General features: G+C 42.8%; 1 protein-coding gene across 2 annotated transcripts in view; it reads left to right on the top strand.

Moving 5' to 3' along the window:
• Positions 1 to 1,671: 1,671 nt before the first annotated feature.
• Positions 1,672 to 16,337, top strand: part of WNT2 (Wnt family member 2) — a 45,774-nt gene continuing 31,108 nt past the window's right edge. The window contains exons 1-3 of one of the 2 annotated variants that reach the window (XM_074035860.1): positions 1,672 to 2,052; positions 4,190 to 4,416; positions 9,696 to 9,909. In XM_074035860.1, the coding sequence (XP_073891961.1) occupies positions 4,331 to 4,416; positions 9,696 to 9,909 (300 nt within the window). In that variant the 5' untranslated portion in view covers positions 1,672 to 2,052; positions 4,190 to 4,330. Of the gene's footprint in view, positions 2,053 to 4,189; positions 4,417 to 9,631; positions 9,910 to 16,337 lie in introns of both variants that reach the window. The other variant, XM_005550596.5, reaches the window with a different exon arrangement.

Genomic DNA, 16,337 nt, shown 5'->3' with positions numbered 1-16,337 from the left:
TGGCAATGTTTATGGTTCCTCGGAGCCAACCACCTTTTCTTTCCCAAGTGTCTGGATTTACTTCAAGAAACTGCGGGACAAAGAAGGGTGGAGGTAAGCTTTAGTTTATTCCCCTGCTTCATGGGGGAAGGAGGTTTGTGAGCAGAAGCATGGAGGTACATGAGAGACTTGTTGCTCTCCGGTGCCTATCATACCCTCCCCATGGCCGGCGTGCACACACGGCGAGCAGAAACTCTCCCCCGCCCCGCCGCCTGCCGCCGCATGCACCCTCCCTGCACCTCCCGCCCGACCGACCGACGCAGACCAAGCAGAACTTCCCTGGGTCGCGGCCCAGCGATACGGAGCGGCCCTGGCGAGGAGCCCTCCTCTTCCCGAGTCGTGGGTGGCGCGGTGCTTGTTTCCCTCCCCTCCCTTTCCGGACCCAAACGGGGATGTATCTGGGTCAGCCTGGGAGGGGCCGGACCTGCCAGGGACCAGCGTGGGGGAAGGGGGTGGCGATGACAGCATCTTTCAGGTTTTTGGCGTCTCTGAGCTTCGCCTCGTCCAGCCTCTCACCGCGCTAGTGGCCGGCGAGGGCTGACGCTCTGGCCAGCCCAGGCCCGAGGGTGGGCGGGAGAGAGGGAGAGCCCGTCCTTCCGATCTGGGCGGCACCCCCTCCCCCACGCCCTGCGAACAATTCGCCTCCCACACACACATACAGGCGCACACTCTATTCCCCAGAGCACGCTCCTCGGGCGGGCAGTGAGTCCCTCCACCCCAGGAAAAGAGCAATGGAACAGTTCACGGCCGCCACGAGTTCCTGGTCTTCCTTCCTTTCCGGTGATAAACGGCGCTGCTACAAGCCAGCTACTGCTCAAAATGCTCCACCCGCGGGCCCGAGCCCCTCTCTCTTGGCTGGGCGGGGGCCCAGGTCCAGGACCGAGGGTCCCTTAACCTCCACAAGGCGCACAGGCTGAGCGCCCGGGCGGCGGGAGGTGCAAGGGCGCACACCCCGGGCGAACGCCTGGCTGCCTCGGTTCCTCTCTGGGTGATCTTTTGCGCTCCGCAGCTCCGGAGAGGAGCTGGATGTGCGTAAAAACTGCATCTTTCCTGGGTACTTTGGCAGATACTGCTGGGTTAGGTCCCGAGGGTCATGTACCCTCCAAGTTCCCCTCCCTGTGGGCTCTGTATATAAGCCCAGCACCAAGGAATCAAAGCCAACAGGTCATTTCGCTGAGGCCTGGCCCCTCCCTAATCTTGCCCTGCATAGACGCGGCAGCTCCAAATTTACAAGTGCTAGCTCTTCATCCCAGCGTCAGGGAGAGAAGCGAAGCAATGAGTTGAGAATCATCTCTGGATTCTTGTATCCCATGCATAGTAATCTCCTTATCCCCCAGCCCCCTTCCTCGTTGCCCCACATTGCACGCTCAGGGACTTGTTTGCCAGCGGATGGCCTCGGCAATCCGGACCGCGCGCTCCTACAGCCCACGGATGCTCTTTGCCCCAGCTTCCCTAAAGGTGCCTGTATTCGCGTGTGCTCGTAACCATGCTGCGGTGTTCCCCCTTCCCCGCCTCACCTCATCCCCAGACATCTCTTGCCATCATTTCATGCACCCTTGTCTAAAACCCCGCGCTTCTCCCCACCCCCGCCAGGCGCAGCACCCCCTCCCTCGGCTGCGCCCGGAGGGGAGCAGAGCGGACAGGGGCGCGCGGCAGGCGCGCAGAGCTTTCGGGCTGCAGGCGCTCGCCGCGCCTGGGGAATTGGGCTGTGGGCGAGGCGGCCCGGGCTGGCCTTTATCGCTCGCCGGGCCCATCGTTTGAAACTTTATCAGCGAGTCTCGCCACTCGTCGCAGACGCGAGCGGGGGGCGGGGGCGCGGCGAGGCGCCGGCGGCCGTGACGAGGCGCTCCCGGAGCTGAGCGCTTCTGCTCTGGGCACGCATGGCGCCCGCACACGGAGTCTGACCTGATGCAGACGCAAGGGGGTTAATATGAACGCCCCTCTCGGTGGAATCTGGCTCTGGCTCCCTCTGCTCTTGACCTGGCTCACCCCCGAGGTCAACTCTTCATGGTGGTAAGTACACGCGCGCGACCGCGGGGGTATTTTGGAGATCGGAGTGGGGACCTCATTGGCCACATAGACCCTTCCTGGCTGCGTTTCCCCGCGGCCGCAGCAGTCTCGGATTCTGGCCCGAACCCTGGCTACTGCCCTCTTATCGCCCCGTGGTGAGCCCCTTCTCTTTTCCCGGAAGATCATTTCAGCTTTGACAACTCCATAAAACCACATTCCCCCACCAAATGAGAGTTCCGATGTTTGGTTTATTTGGATCCAGCTGAGCGACAGCAAAATCAGCCAATTTCTTATCCTGTTGAGAGACGCGCTAGCCCGGTCTCCAGCTCTAGCACAGACGTGTGTGTGTGTGTGTGTGTGTGTGTGTGTGTGTGTGTGTGTGTGTGTGTGTGTGTGTATGTGTGTGTAAATTCACCTTGAAAACTACAACCGCCTCCCCCGCCCCACCCCCCTCCCAAAACTGCCTCAAGGTAAATCGACGGGCCAATTCAGGCAGTCAGGAGTTGTAGAACCCAAAGCGTGTGATTTTGTATTATTTCCCGTCCTTCCACATTCCAGGTTCACCCCAGTGGGGCGGAAGAACATTTTGCTGCCTCCAGGTAGAGACTATGGCTTTAATGCAAAGCTACAACCCTGGGTCTGTCTCTAAGATGTTACCCTGTTCACAACCGTCCCCGCAAAGAGTAACTTTGCTGCTTTCCTTTGTACTTTGGTCTGCAATTTATTTATTTTTGCATAGTGATGGAATGTTGAACCATAACAGGTCGCTAAAAGTTCCAAAGGCAGATTCCCTCCCCATCTAGAAACTGTTCTTCATCTGCCGACTTTCTGGTCTTGGAAAGAGATAGAGTTGATAGCCCTGTAATTTCCTTGCACCTAAAAGTTTCAGAACAGATATTAAAATATTGATTCAGAGAGACCCATTATTGTGGGCTAATTTTTAAAGAATCTGGTAAGGGGTCTCAGCTCAATTACAGTCTAGAGCAGGGAAATGTTTAGGAAGACACTGGAGCTCTTCAAAGGAGCAAGGCAATGCGCTGATGGGAAGAGGGGTTCAATTCCTTCCTAAGCCGGCTTTGAACAGGGAGGCGTTTAGCCTTGACATTGCTGACACAGGATCAAAGATTGATTTATCAGACTGACCATTTTTCAATAAAATGACTATTTCTGTTTCCATGGGTGTATAAACATTATTTATTGCTCGGGCTTTTTGTCACATTGTCTCTCAGCTGTCACTTAAATATATTTTTTGGAAGTCACAGCTGTAACGATTTTATGATCATATAAAATAATGAAAATACAAGAAAAAGACATTCTCCTTGTTTGATCGCTTCAAAAGACACCTATGGCAGCTTGGGTTATATAAAAGGTACCTTTCTAAACATTTCACGACTAATAGAGAACATCTGGGTAGAGATGATGATGTAATTTTTTGTTAAAGTTTCTTTTCAAAAAGTACTTTATGGAGCTATAACACTGTTTGATTCTTCCAAACATTTAGTGTCCTTAATAACAATAGAAAGAATTTTTTCCAAAGGATCTTTATAAAAGCCAAAAAGAGCTACAAAATGGAAATGTTTAAAAGGCTCTTCAGTAAGGAAAGAACAGCCTGTCTGTGAGGAGAGTGTAACATCAGATACCAGCAGGTGTTGATTAGACAGATACAGACAGTTCTTAAGACATTCTGTCAAATAAATGGGAACGAAGAGCTTCTAAGGTCAGCTTCCCTCAAAGCCAAGTCCAGACACATTGTGTCACTGAGATCTGAACCTTCTTGAGAAAAGTCTTCCACACATTCTCCCTAAGACACATTGCTTCTTACCCATCATTCATTTCTCCAGATGCCGACCTTGCCTCTGTCCCCCCGCCCAGAGCATCATCTGGTGGACCTAGCTTCATGTCCAACAGAAGTCATCACAGCATTTTGGGGATGACTTCTGCAAGATCACTCACTATGCCTGCCTGCCTTGGCTGTTTCTCCACTACATTAAAAAGTAAAAACCCTTGCTTTCTAATACCACCAGAAGGATAAGGAATTCATATTTGAAAAGTGCTTTGAACTCCTTAGTCTCCCAGGAGCACCGAGTCAGGCCTCTCTGTTCACGTTGCCCTCACCTCTGTGTTGGTTTGTCCCTTATAGGTACATGAGAGCTACAGGTGGCTCCTCCAGGGTGATGTGCGATAATGTGCCAGGCCTGGTGAGCAGCCAGCGGCAGCTGTGTCACCGACATCCAGATGTGATGCGTGCCATTAGCCAGGGCGTGGCCGAGTGGACAGCGGAATGCCAGCACCAGTTCCGCCAGCACCGCTGGAATTGCAACACCCTGGACAGGGATCACAGCCTCTTTGGCAGGGTCCTACTCCGAAGTAAGTCCCCTGCCTTCACCCAGCCCTATGGCTCTCTACTCATGCACAGCTCCCTCACCCTGTCTTCAGAGACCCTGCTTATCTTCTATTGCATTTTCTTCCGTCAGAAGTTTGTTCTGTTGGGCGTCATTGTCCCTGTTTTATAGGTGAGGACTAGAGAAATCAAGGAACATGTCTAGAGGCTTACAAGAGGTGAATTAAAAGGAAGAAGTAGAACCCCAGGTTGTTGTCTTTTCACTCTTTGCTCTGTCCATCCCTTCAATACGACACATCCTCCAGGTTCAGATTTCGTCTCTAAGAGACGAGAGAAGGAGCCACAAGTCTCTTTTGACTTTTTCCTTGTCTTTCTGGGGCTTCCTTCAGAAGAATTTGAGCAGATCATCAGGATAGAATCTTCAAATCTTTTCTCAGCAAAAGATGATCAGCATTGCAAAAACACCACGTAAGTGTTATTAAGAAGCAGAGACAAATCTCTACTCACCACTTTTCACCTTCCATTCAGCTACTCAGCCTTGAGTCACTCTGTGACTAAATTCAACATTTTTCCTCCCAACAGATTGTAAATTCTTTAAGAGCAGAAACTAACCTATATTCCCTGTACCTTGCTTGGTGCCTTGTGTATTGCGGGCCCTGTCCATTCATTATGATGAATGAGTGGATAAACTTGTAGTGGGTACTTATTATTTTCCAGTTACATTTTAAGCAATAAGGATAGCTATGGGGGATAGAGGTGGGAAACATGAATCCATAGAGGTTTTTTCTTCCTTAACAGGAACCTTAAACATGTTCTAATTACGTAGCAAACTTCTTAAAAGTTCTGAATATGGAAAGTAGCTTGCTAGCTAATGCAAAATTAAAGAAAATTAATTGAAAATCATATTTTATTTTCAAATAATGCCCATCTGCTAACCTGGCATTATTAGCATTCTCCAAGAACTACCACAGCCCATTTGCTATTAGAAAATCTGACTGATAACACAGCAGTTTATGTGCAAACCCCCAAAATAGGAAACTTTATACTTGTTTTTTGCCTACCCCCCACCCCAATTCCTAAGAAAATCATCCGGAATGTGCACTTGGTAATGCTTAACAGAGGGTGTTTCTATCATGTAATCATCACAGCCCTAGGGTTTTATGAGGCCAAATGCATAACTGAATGTCTCTAAAATCCCCCAAGGGCGTAGTACTCTCATTCTTAGAGTATCCCTAAAGTTAATTTACTGCAATATTCTGCAATTTTATTCTCTAGTTTAAGAACTATATTCTTCTGCATTCCTTTTGGAGTTTCGATATGACATCGCAAATTTTTGAAAGGTTAATAATAAATTTCAGCTCCATGGAATTTTAAGACTTCACCTAGATTATCTCACAGTGAATCAATTAAAGAAACTGGACCTTGTCAAAGAGAGTTTGCAAATATCTAGAACAAGTAATCTTTGGATAGATTATGCATGGCTCTCAGTGTTTAAAACGTATCAGGATTTTTTTCAAAGTGCTTACAACCACTTTGCAATGATTTCAAATTAGATATGCATCTCATTTATAATGTGATCATCTCTGGATGTATTAAGGTGTCTACATCTTTGAATAAAACCTTTAGATCACATATCAAAGGAAGCAATATTGACCAGTGATCCTAAAGAAAATATATCCATCAAAGCTGGGGATTCATTCATAAAATACTGTAACTTAATCTTGACACTATTAGTTTCTTCAGAGCTATAAAATTGCTGAGAGGAAGGAGGTTAGAACTAGAGGCAACAGCCAGGCTCACTCCTGTAATCCCAACACTTTGGGAGACCGAGGTAGGCAGATCACTTGAGGCCAGGAGTTCGAGATCAGCCTGACCAACATGGTAAAACCCCATGGGTGTGGTGGTACATGCCCTTAATCCCAGCTACTTGGGAGGCTGAGGCATGAAAATCACTTAACCTGGGAGGAGGAGGTTGCAGTGAGACAATATCTTGCTGCTGCATTCCAGCCTGGGTGACAGGACTGGAGGAAACAGAACTAGTTTAACTTAGTCTAGGCCCCAGGTAAATAAGAGATTCTAACTCATACTTCCGTCAGATTTTTTTTCAAATGAAGCAGGATACTTTGCTAAAGTACTCAGAACTTAAACCACTCATGCTACACAATTTCTTTCCATTCTTCACAGAAGGCCAGGTTCCCTCTCAAACATTTATGCAAACTATTATGACTGTCAGTGATGATTTTGTGTTGGTTATGGGAGGGCTGAATTTGGCCTAAAGCAGCTCATCTTGGAAATAATCAAGAAATTCCAATGAAGCTATCCAAAGATTTCTACAATTAGTTGCTTAGAGAGAAAGTTACATCTTAGAGTTGTGGACACCTAAATATGCTCATAGATGAATAGGAAAGGCAACAGGCAAGACCATTTATAAGAAGAACATAAAATTACCAAAATGTCCCATGGTCATAGAGAAATGGAGAAAATTTGCCTGTTTGGCTTTAGAGAGTCAGAGTAAGACAGAACAATTTTTAGAAACATTTGTAATTTACTCATTCAACAGACAGTTACCAGTCACAGGCAGAGAAACAAGGACAGAACTAGCAGATCTAAAAATATTCCTGCAAGAATGCACCTCCAAAATTCTAGAATTAGCCTTAGAAAACACAAAGGTAATTAGGTCTCATCCTTATAAATATTTTTTTATAAAGCAAATACTTTAAAGAGAGTCAAACAACCCATAACCTTCAAGAAACCCTAGCTTCTAGAGTTTTGCCTTCCTAGGTAACAATCCCTCTACCCCAAATAAAAACTGTGCCTATGTACTTAACAGACATTGCTTGATTTATCTCCATACAAAAATTAGAGAAACTTCAATAGCAACACATTGGGAAATGTAGATGTCACCACTTAGATTTGGATTTTGTTTCATTTTGTGATAGCTTTAAAAAGAATCTTTCTAAGAAGCGGCCCAAGATCAAAATTTGTTTTGTTACAAAGCCAGCTCTTGAAATGTGCTACTACTTCACACATAACATTTTAGTGATTCATCTAAACACTTAACTGAAAACATCTTAGGGCTATATCTACATGGTACCAAACCATCTGGAGGTAAAATGAAAAACCCAGTCAATGTGCTAAATTTTTAATTTAAATAAAGGAACATTTAGCTATTTAGTAATGTGTTTGAATAATAAATGACAAATATTTAGAAAAGTCATATTTTTACTTTGGAAATTATTTCTGAAATGAAGCAGATTGTGATTTGTTTGCTTTCAGTCAACATGTAATTGTTTCCAAGTTATACTAGGATGAATTCTGCACCTAGACAATTTATTTCTCTTGTTGCTTTCAAAGTACTGTCTGGTTACCTGATATACTATCATCCCCATCTTCCATGCCTTTCCCGTAACAGACCACCTCATAAAATGTCTCTTCTTTCTCCTTAAAAAATAAGACTAGTGCTACATACTTCAGCTTTTGGGAATTTCCTCCTCTATGTGATCTCTCTAAACATGGGCACTGGCTTCTAAATCCCAAATGAAGCTTTAGAAGATAAATGGGGTAACTATGGAAAAGGTATTTTCCTAAACTGTAAAATGGATATAATAAAAGTTTTATTTATCTGAAAGCCACTACCTGAGATTAAGTCACATTAGCATGTATTAGTCACCTTCTTTTACAAAACATCTCAATTCCACTTAGAATATCTGTGATCTATATAGTATAAGCTGGGACTCTTTAAAATAGCTCTCATAACCATCATATTTCCTCTGGGGAGGACTACCTGCTACCTATGGCGAATAGTCATGTAATTGATTTTACCTAACTACAGGGCATGATTGATTCCTTTTTTGATGGTTAGAGGTTTGGGGGGTAAATATTTTCTGAAGGCTGAGGTAAGTGCCATTTAATATGGTGTAGATATGTTTTCCTGATTTTTAATAATGAGACTAGCAGAGCAAATATTGCAAGGGACGTATAATAAATTTTAACACTGAATGACAAACGGAAACAAGCAGGGCTTCAATGCGAAAAGGTGGTTTGCTCTCCCAGCTGTGTGGTTCAAAAAGTCACACTCCTCTTGACATATTGAATCACCGAATGGTTCTCTGTTTTCTGCCTTGCATTGGCATTAGGTTGTCCAGCTTCTATTTTGATTGTTAATATATTTGCTGCAGCAACCATTAATAAAAGGGCATGCTAATAACAATGAAATACAGCTCCACTTGAAAAATGAGGTGCACACGGACCCTAAAGAGCCTTATATCTGTCACTATACCACAACACCGTGTTATGAGTTACTACAGATTATTAAAATAATTTAATGTAGTTATTGCACTGAAATATGTACCTTTCAGCCTGTAAGTGAAAGTAGCCTGTGCTCTAATAAAGAACAATTCTAAGAAAGCACCCCAAAGGGTTCTTGCCCAAGTCTAATTATAGGCGGTAAATTTGTTTCCTTCCAGAAAAACCAAAGAAAAACTTTTCACTGTCTTTTACCCAATACCAGTGATTAGTGCAGGTGTTCCAGAAGAAAGTAAATTCACCTTAATAGTTAGACATATAGTATGTAACTCAAGGATATTGCATATTGCCTTCAGCAATCTCTCAATTACTTATGAAAGTCAATGCCAAGCCAAAGCTCTCCCGTGTTAATGCAAGGGGCTGGTTACTGCCAGAATTCTCTTCCCACCTTGGTCCCTAGATTTCTTTGAATTCAGTATTTCATTCTCAATAATTTAAATGCATATGAGTATCTTCAGGAAGTCCTGGAGGTTTGGAAGGATTTTTTGAGGAAAGCTGTGGTGCCATGAGTTCCCAACTATATTGCGGAATGATAGAATTGTAGCATTCAGACTGTAAAGTAAAGAAAAAGGCCTAGAGATGCTATGCTCCTCTCTTCTAGGACATCTGGAGCTCTCTGTTGAAACAGGGCAAGCCTGTGTTTGAGACTAATGTGAAGCCAGGAGCTGGGCAAGGCCATCTTTTTCTTTGATACTCCTTATTTAAGAAGAGCTGCCATATAGATATCTAAATTGACAAAAACTTCTATTAGATAGAGATGATTCATATTAAAGAAAGAGCCCAGGCTCTGGAAAAGAACCCTTCAAGAATATCAGTACCTTGTTGTCTAGTGGCAAAGGTTGTCTGAAACAGAGCAAGTATTAAACAATTATCATATGAAAGTTATTCAGAAATAGTGCTACCGGACCACTTTTAAGAAAAGCATTTTTGTTTCAGGTAGTCGGGAATCTGCCTTTGTTTATGCCATCTCCTCAGCTGGAGTTGTATTTGCCATCACCAGGGCCTGTAGCCAAGGAGAAGTAAAATCCTGTTCCTGTGATCCAAAGAAGATGGGAAGCGCCAAGGACAGCAAGGGCATTTTTGATTGGGGTGGCTGCAGTGATAACATTGACTATGGGATCAAATTTGCCCGCGCATTCGTGGATGCCAAGGAAAGGAAAGGAAAGGATGCCAGAGCCCTGATGAATCTTCATAACAACAGAGCTGGCAGGAAGGTACGGAAATGCAACGGTGTTCATTTTGTAGGCTGCATGGCTTTATAAACCACTTAGGCAGAGCTTATTTTAAACTTTCCTAGAATTGATAAAATGCTGTGTAGTCACAACTTCCTACTATCCGCTAGCCATTTGCGGTTTGTTCTGAAGAATACCAACAACTAGGTTGAAATATTCCCACCCACACTCCACCTTCCTTCCTACAGCTAGTTGAAGGAGTCCACCCATTGCGTTTGGCATTGTGTTGATTCAAGTCTTTTATGGTCCCTCTGGACACTAATCATTTAAGCAGAAGATACGATCTGTGGGTTAGGATAGTGCTTCATCCTACATAGCAACGGTACATTGAATGCTTATATCTAAGGGATGTAAAGACCCAGAGCATCTTTTCTTACATGTATCATGAGAACAACTCACCAAGCATGATTCGTTGGCTTCTTCTAGATTTAGGGATGCCCTCTTTTGGAACCTGACCCAAGTCTCACTCATAAAAGCCCCACCTTGTTGTTTCTGGTGCTGGATAAGTGAGTGGACCAGGGGAAGACATGATCCCCGAAGGGTATTCTGTCCCCTTCTCCTCTAGACCTGATTAACTTCCTGGGCTCCAGTCAGTGTTCCCCCTCTAACCCCCATTTGTTAAATGAGGAAACTGAGGCCCTCAAGGTACTCAAGGTCACAAGGAAGTTAGTAGAAAGGACTAGAAAGTCAGGTTTCAACACCTAGTCCAGGGGTGCTTTACCCTAGGATTAAACCATTTCAATGCCAATGTTCCGACCCATTGATGACCCATGTCTTTTGGTATGGTGGTATGACCAGAATAACTACAGAATGTAATGCTGTACTTGATACTTTTGTGTGGAAAGCATTAACTGGCTGGGTGAATCAAATATTTGTTCAGAACTATTCTAGAATAATCTAATTGCCAATAGGAAGAGATAACCATAATTTGTCTTTTATCACCACAACATAAAAATGTGTTTGATATTAATATATAAAGAAAAATCAGCATAAAATTGAACGGTCCCTGGGGGGGGCTTTAATAGGAAAAATAATAGAAAAGAATGGATGAAAACCCCTTTACTAGGCTCCTGGAGAGAACAAATCTCATTCAAAGGAAGTTGGAAGGAAAGAACTCTTGCTTAGCACATGGTATAACATGAGTGTGACCTGAACTGTTTACAAATAGTACCTTTCTTGAACTTTAAAAATCAACATTCCTAATTTTCATGAATTTATGAACTTACAGTCACTACTGCCAAGAAAATAGACTATGGTTTTGCAATCCTACAACTATTGGTAATTACCGTTTGTGCAATGATTTGGATAAAAAAATTTACACTGACCTTTGTCCTAACATTGATAGTGCATGTATAAGTTATAAAGTGTGGTGTCTTTGATAGGAGTGTGCTGCTTAATCATTCAAACAGGGTATATGGTAGATTTCTCTATTTGGAAAGATAAAAGCATATGGTCAGATATTGTATCCAAAAGAACATTGACTTATCAAAATAAATGTTAATTTCACTAAATAGGTCATTAGATATTGAATGTTTCAACTCTTCATGACAATAGATCATACCTATTATATTTTAGGCCCTGAATAAACACAACTTTTAATGTAAATCACATGATTCTTCACCATGTAGAGGTGAACAGCTGTCAGGCCTCAGATATTCTCCTGCCTGCTCTGCAAAACTTAGGAGGCTACTTTTGATTGGAATAAAAGTGCACACGCTGACTTTTTAAAATGTGGCTTTAATTAATGGTGGGTGGGCAGACTTTTTCAAGGAGATGCATGATGTCAGTGAATATGAACTTTAATGAGAGTAAATGTATTGAGATAAACATGCGTCTCTAATTCTCTTCTTGCGGTCATTAGCCCCCCTAGTCTATACTCCCCCTTCGTACTAGCAGAAGGTCTGTGGAATCCAAATGAGAACAGGCTGGGCTTGTGTTTGAAGGCAGGCCTCCTGAGCTAAGCCTCCAACTGGCTTGGCTCTAGGCTCTAGAAAGCCCCCACCTCCCAGGGCGGACGGTAACATCAGTCCACTTTGTTTCTTCTTCTCTGTGCTTTTCAGTATTTTCCAAATTGGCCAATATGAACATCTACTTTTTAAACTGGGAGAGGTAGGGGAGAGCAATAAATTTTATTTTTAAAACACCATCTATTCTGAGATTGTTCTGTTTAGCTAATGTTAAAAGTCAGAATTCATCACTGCCATTCACCACGGGCCTTAATTTTTCCCCAATATTTGAACAATTTATTTATTATAGCAGTTGGTTAGAGCACCCTCATGTGTCTCTGTACTGTAATATCATTTTAGATCCTCTGTGCTATATCATTTATTTTAATCACAGTTTCAGCAGAACTTATAATGATTTTTTTCTTCCATGTTTACTTGAATGCTCATCCTTGATTGAGTCTAGTTTTCCACCTCCAATTAGGACTATGAATAAGTACCAAAAAGATAAGCCTGTCTTGTTCAAAACAAATATTTTATCAAGAAGGAAATTCTATAACATCCTTCAGCAGCTCTGTTTAGGTCTAAAGAAGCCATGCTACAAAAACTTCCAAATTATATTTTAAGATATTTTTAGGTAAATTACATGCAAAAGGTCAACATCTGCCATTTATTTCCTTTAATGAGCTTGTAAACAAGCACTTTTTAAATTTGTCTACTCTTCCAGCCTGGGCAACATGGTGAAACTCTGTCTCTACACAAAAATACAAAAAATTAGCCAGGTGTGGTAGTGCTACTACCACAGCTATTCAGCTACTATTCCCAGCTACTCAAGAGGCTGAGGTGGGAGGATCACGTGAGCCAAGGAGGTTGAGGCTGCAGTGAGTCTTGATCGCACCACAGCATTCCAGCCTGGGTGACAGCACGAGACCCTGTCTCAAAAACACAAAACAGACAAACAAAAAAGTTAGTTCACTGTTTCTTCCAAGATGAAATAATGAAATAATCACAACTTCTTTAAACGTTCCTAAGGGAATCTGTATCAAAATAACTCATGTTTCCAATCTTACTGCCCTTCCATCACTCTGAAAGTTTCTATAAGAGTAAGAATTTCCACAAGAATAAGAGGAATTCCATGAAAATGCTTTCCCTAAAAGGTGCCTCTAACTGAAAAATAGAAAAGAACATGGGACTTCAAATCAGATGCACCTTGGTTCTAATCTTACAATATCAGTGGCTTTGCTCACTGAATTGTTTTTCTCATGTATGAAAGGGCATTTTGTGGTGCTACAGGAAGACAAGTGTAAGGCAGATAGCACAGAACCTGGCATGTAATAGATGCTTAATAAAAGTTCCTTTCCCTTCTGTGAAGTTAAGATTATTTGTAAGTCAGGTAACAGAGCTAGGCAGAAGTCCATCCACCTGGAATTATTATTTAGGATTCAATCTGATCACTCCATCTATCTATAGAGTCATCTTCTATTCAGTTAACATACTTATAAAACCAGACATATAGTATTTTTCAATTTACAAAATACTGTCAAGTGTTTTATAATTTGATCTTTCCAAAACCCCTGTAGGAATAAAAAAGAGCATTCATATTTCTACTTTTCAGATGAGAAACTGGCCCTGAGAGGGATAGAGAGACTAAACCAGGGTCATAGAATCACAGAGTACTAGATCCTGGGAGTTCACATCCGCCCCTGTTCTCCCATGTGCCCTTATCTACATTTCCATATTGCCTTTCTTGAGTATTTCTGAGGAAACAAACAATATTTCTATATGTACGGGGGGAAATCCAGTAAACTACCCTTGGAAGGTAGTTTACTGATGATTTTTTTCCTTTGTGTGTGTCTTCACACATTTTCTAAAATGAATGTGTATTGGTTTTTAATGGCAAGGAAGAGTTGTTGTAAGTGCTGAAAACTGAACAGCCAGTCATTGTGAGCACACCCAAACCACCTTAACCTTTTTGGAGGATTCACAAAATTTCAACAAACGGCACTGCAACATTCAGAGCTCTGTTCTTGTATTTTGGGACTAACTTTGGTTCGACAGATCATTTATTAAGGAATTACTTTGGGAAAGGCATCCATTTTGGTGCTAAATCAGTGTGGAAAAGAATAAAACAAAGCAGCCCCTGACCATAAGAAACTAAATTTTAGTCAAGGAGACAAGTGTAATACAATTGCAAGGCAAGCAATGCTATGTGGTATAATAACATCATCAGCCACATGGCCAGTTAGCTGAGGAGATAATGGTTGTATCAAAAAAAGAACTGGGTGTTTGAGCTGGAGATAAAAGATTTCCCATGGTTGAGATAGGGAAAGCACTTTCCAGGATGAAGGGACTTCAAGACAAAGACAGATGTTGGAGCAGGAAGTGTATCATAAAGTTGAGGAATACAAGAACTCTAGGGTGGAGTTCAAGACTGAGAGTTAATGGGAACTGAGGCTGAAAATTTGAGTCCCAGCCAGATCTGGAGTCCTTTATTTATTTATTTATTATTTTTTTTGTGTGTGACAGGGTCTCACTTTGTTACCCAGGCTGCAGTGCGTGCGGTGGCGCAATCTCGGCTCACTGCAGCCTGGACCTCCTGGGCTCAAGCGATCCTCCCACCTCAGTCTCAGTAGCTGGGACTGCAGGCACATGCCACCATGCCTGACTAATTTTGGGTGTCTTTGCTTGTTTGTTTGTTTTTCGGTAGAGATGAGGTTTTGCCATGTTGCCCAGGCTGGTCTCGAACTCCTGGGCTCAAGGGATCTGCCCAAGTTGTCCTCTCAAAGGATTACAGGCCTTGAGCCACGGCACCCGGCCTGGAGAGTCTCATATACTGTGCAGAGACATTTGGATGCCACCGGGAAGACAAGAGGAAGGCATTGAACAGTGGGAGAGAAAGTTAAATACTTAAGTTTAATTTTCATGCATTTGTTAATTTCTCTAGAGTCCACTTTGATAGAGTGATAGCTATCAAAGTTCAAACCTTCTGTAATAAGTTTGAATTCATGACTTAAAAAATTAACTGGGCAAGGTGGCATGCACCTGTAATCCCAGCTACTAGGGAGACTGAGGTGGGAGGATCACTTAAGCTCAGGCATTTGAGACCAGCTTGGGCAACATAGTGAGATCCCACATCAAAAAAATAGATTTACTAGGAAAATTGTGAGAAATTTGTATTTCTTTGAATTTTATTTTTAGCCTTAAATATACATATAAGTACTGATATAGTAAGCTTCTGGGTGTTTATTAATATTAAAAAATTAGCATATGGCAACTGTGTTGATATTTACATTTTCAACATGATAGTTAATGTCATGATTGGCTACTCTACTCATTGGGAGCTCTTAGTTTAGGAGTTCTTGACTGAGGCATTATGGAGGATAAGGCCCTGGAATCAGAAAACTGGCTCTAATACTTGAGCAAAATCTTGCACAAGTTACCAAACCAGGGTTGCCATATGAAATAAAATACATACGCATATACGCCAGGTGGTAAGCAAGCCTCAGGAGTAGGTACCATTATTATACACAGTTTGCATATGAGGAGACTGAGGTTTAGCAGGGTGGCCAGAATCAGCAAATAAATTGAATATATTTGCTCACTGAAATCATCTAAAATTCAAACTTGACTTGGCATCCTGTATTTTCTATGGAGAATCACAGAGGGTGAGGGGGTCCAAAATTTCTAGTTCCACTCACCATCCAAACAAGCACCACCCAAGGTGAGTGCTGCAGAGCACTAGGACCTGCCCCTGAGCATGAGCATGGCCTACTGGGCGCTGGGACAGACCAGATACTTCTAAGTTCCACCTGCAGAAAGTGCCTCCAAAGTAAACAGAAATGGATATTGTACTACATGTAAGTCAAACCTTACAAGCAAGCAAATCCAAATTCTAATAAAGACTTTTAAAAAGATGGTTTTTTTTTTTTTTTTTGAGACCTGTCACCCAGGCTGGAGTGTGCAGTGGTGCAATCATGACTCACTGCACAAGGCTCAAGTGATCCTCCCACCTCAGCCTCCCAAGCAGCTCAGACCACAGGCATATGTTACTGTGCTCGACTAATTTTTCTTTTTCTTTTTTTTTAATGTTTTGTAGAGACAGGGTCTTACTATGTTGCCCAGGGTGGTCTGAAACTCCTGGGCCCAAGTGATTCTCCTGCCGTAGCCTCCCAAAGTGCTAGGATTACAGGCATGAGCCACTGTGTTTGGCCGAGACTTTAAAAAATTGATCCCTTGATGCCATTTAAAATAAATAATAATAAATGAATAATGGGTGTGACCTAAGAGAACTGGGGCATGATGACAAAGAAATCCCACTCTTAGACAGTAGGGAATATCAATAGGAAAGAAAATGCCAAAGCCATACTGAACTGCAGAGCCACGTTGCTTTAACCTCCTACTCATCCTGACTCTCCCTTCAACAATCTTGAGCATCTTTATGGGGTATAAATTTCACCTAGTAGGTAT

This window comes from Macaca fascicularis, chromosome 3, assembly GCF_037993035.2.
Source record: "Macaca fascicularis isolate 582-1 chromosome 3, T2T-MFA8v1.1".
Classification (NCBI taxonomy): Eukaryota; Metazoa; Chordata; class Mammalia; order Primates; family Cercopithecidae; genus Macaca; species Macaca fascicularis.
The sequence above is the reverse complement of the archived record's forward strand: the minus strand, read 5'-3'. Positions and strand labels throughout refer to the sequence as shown.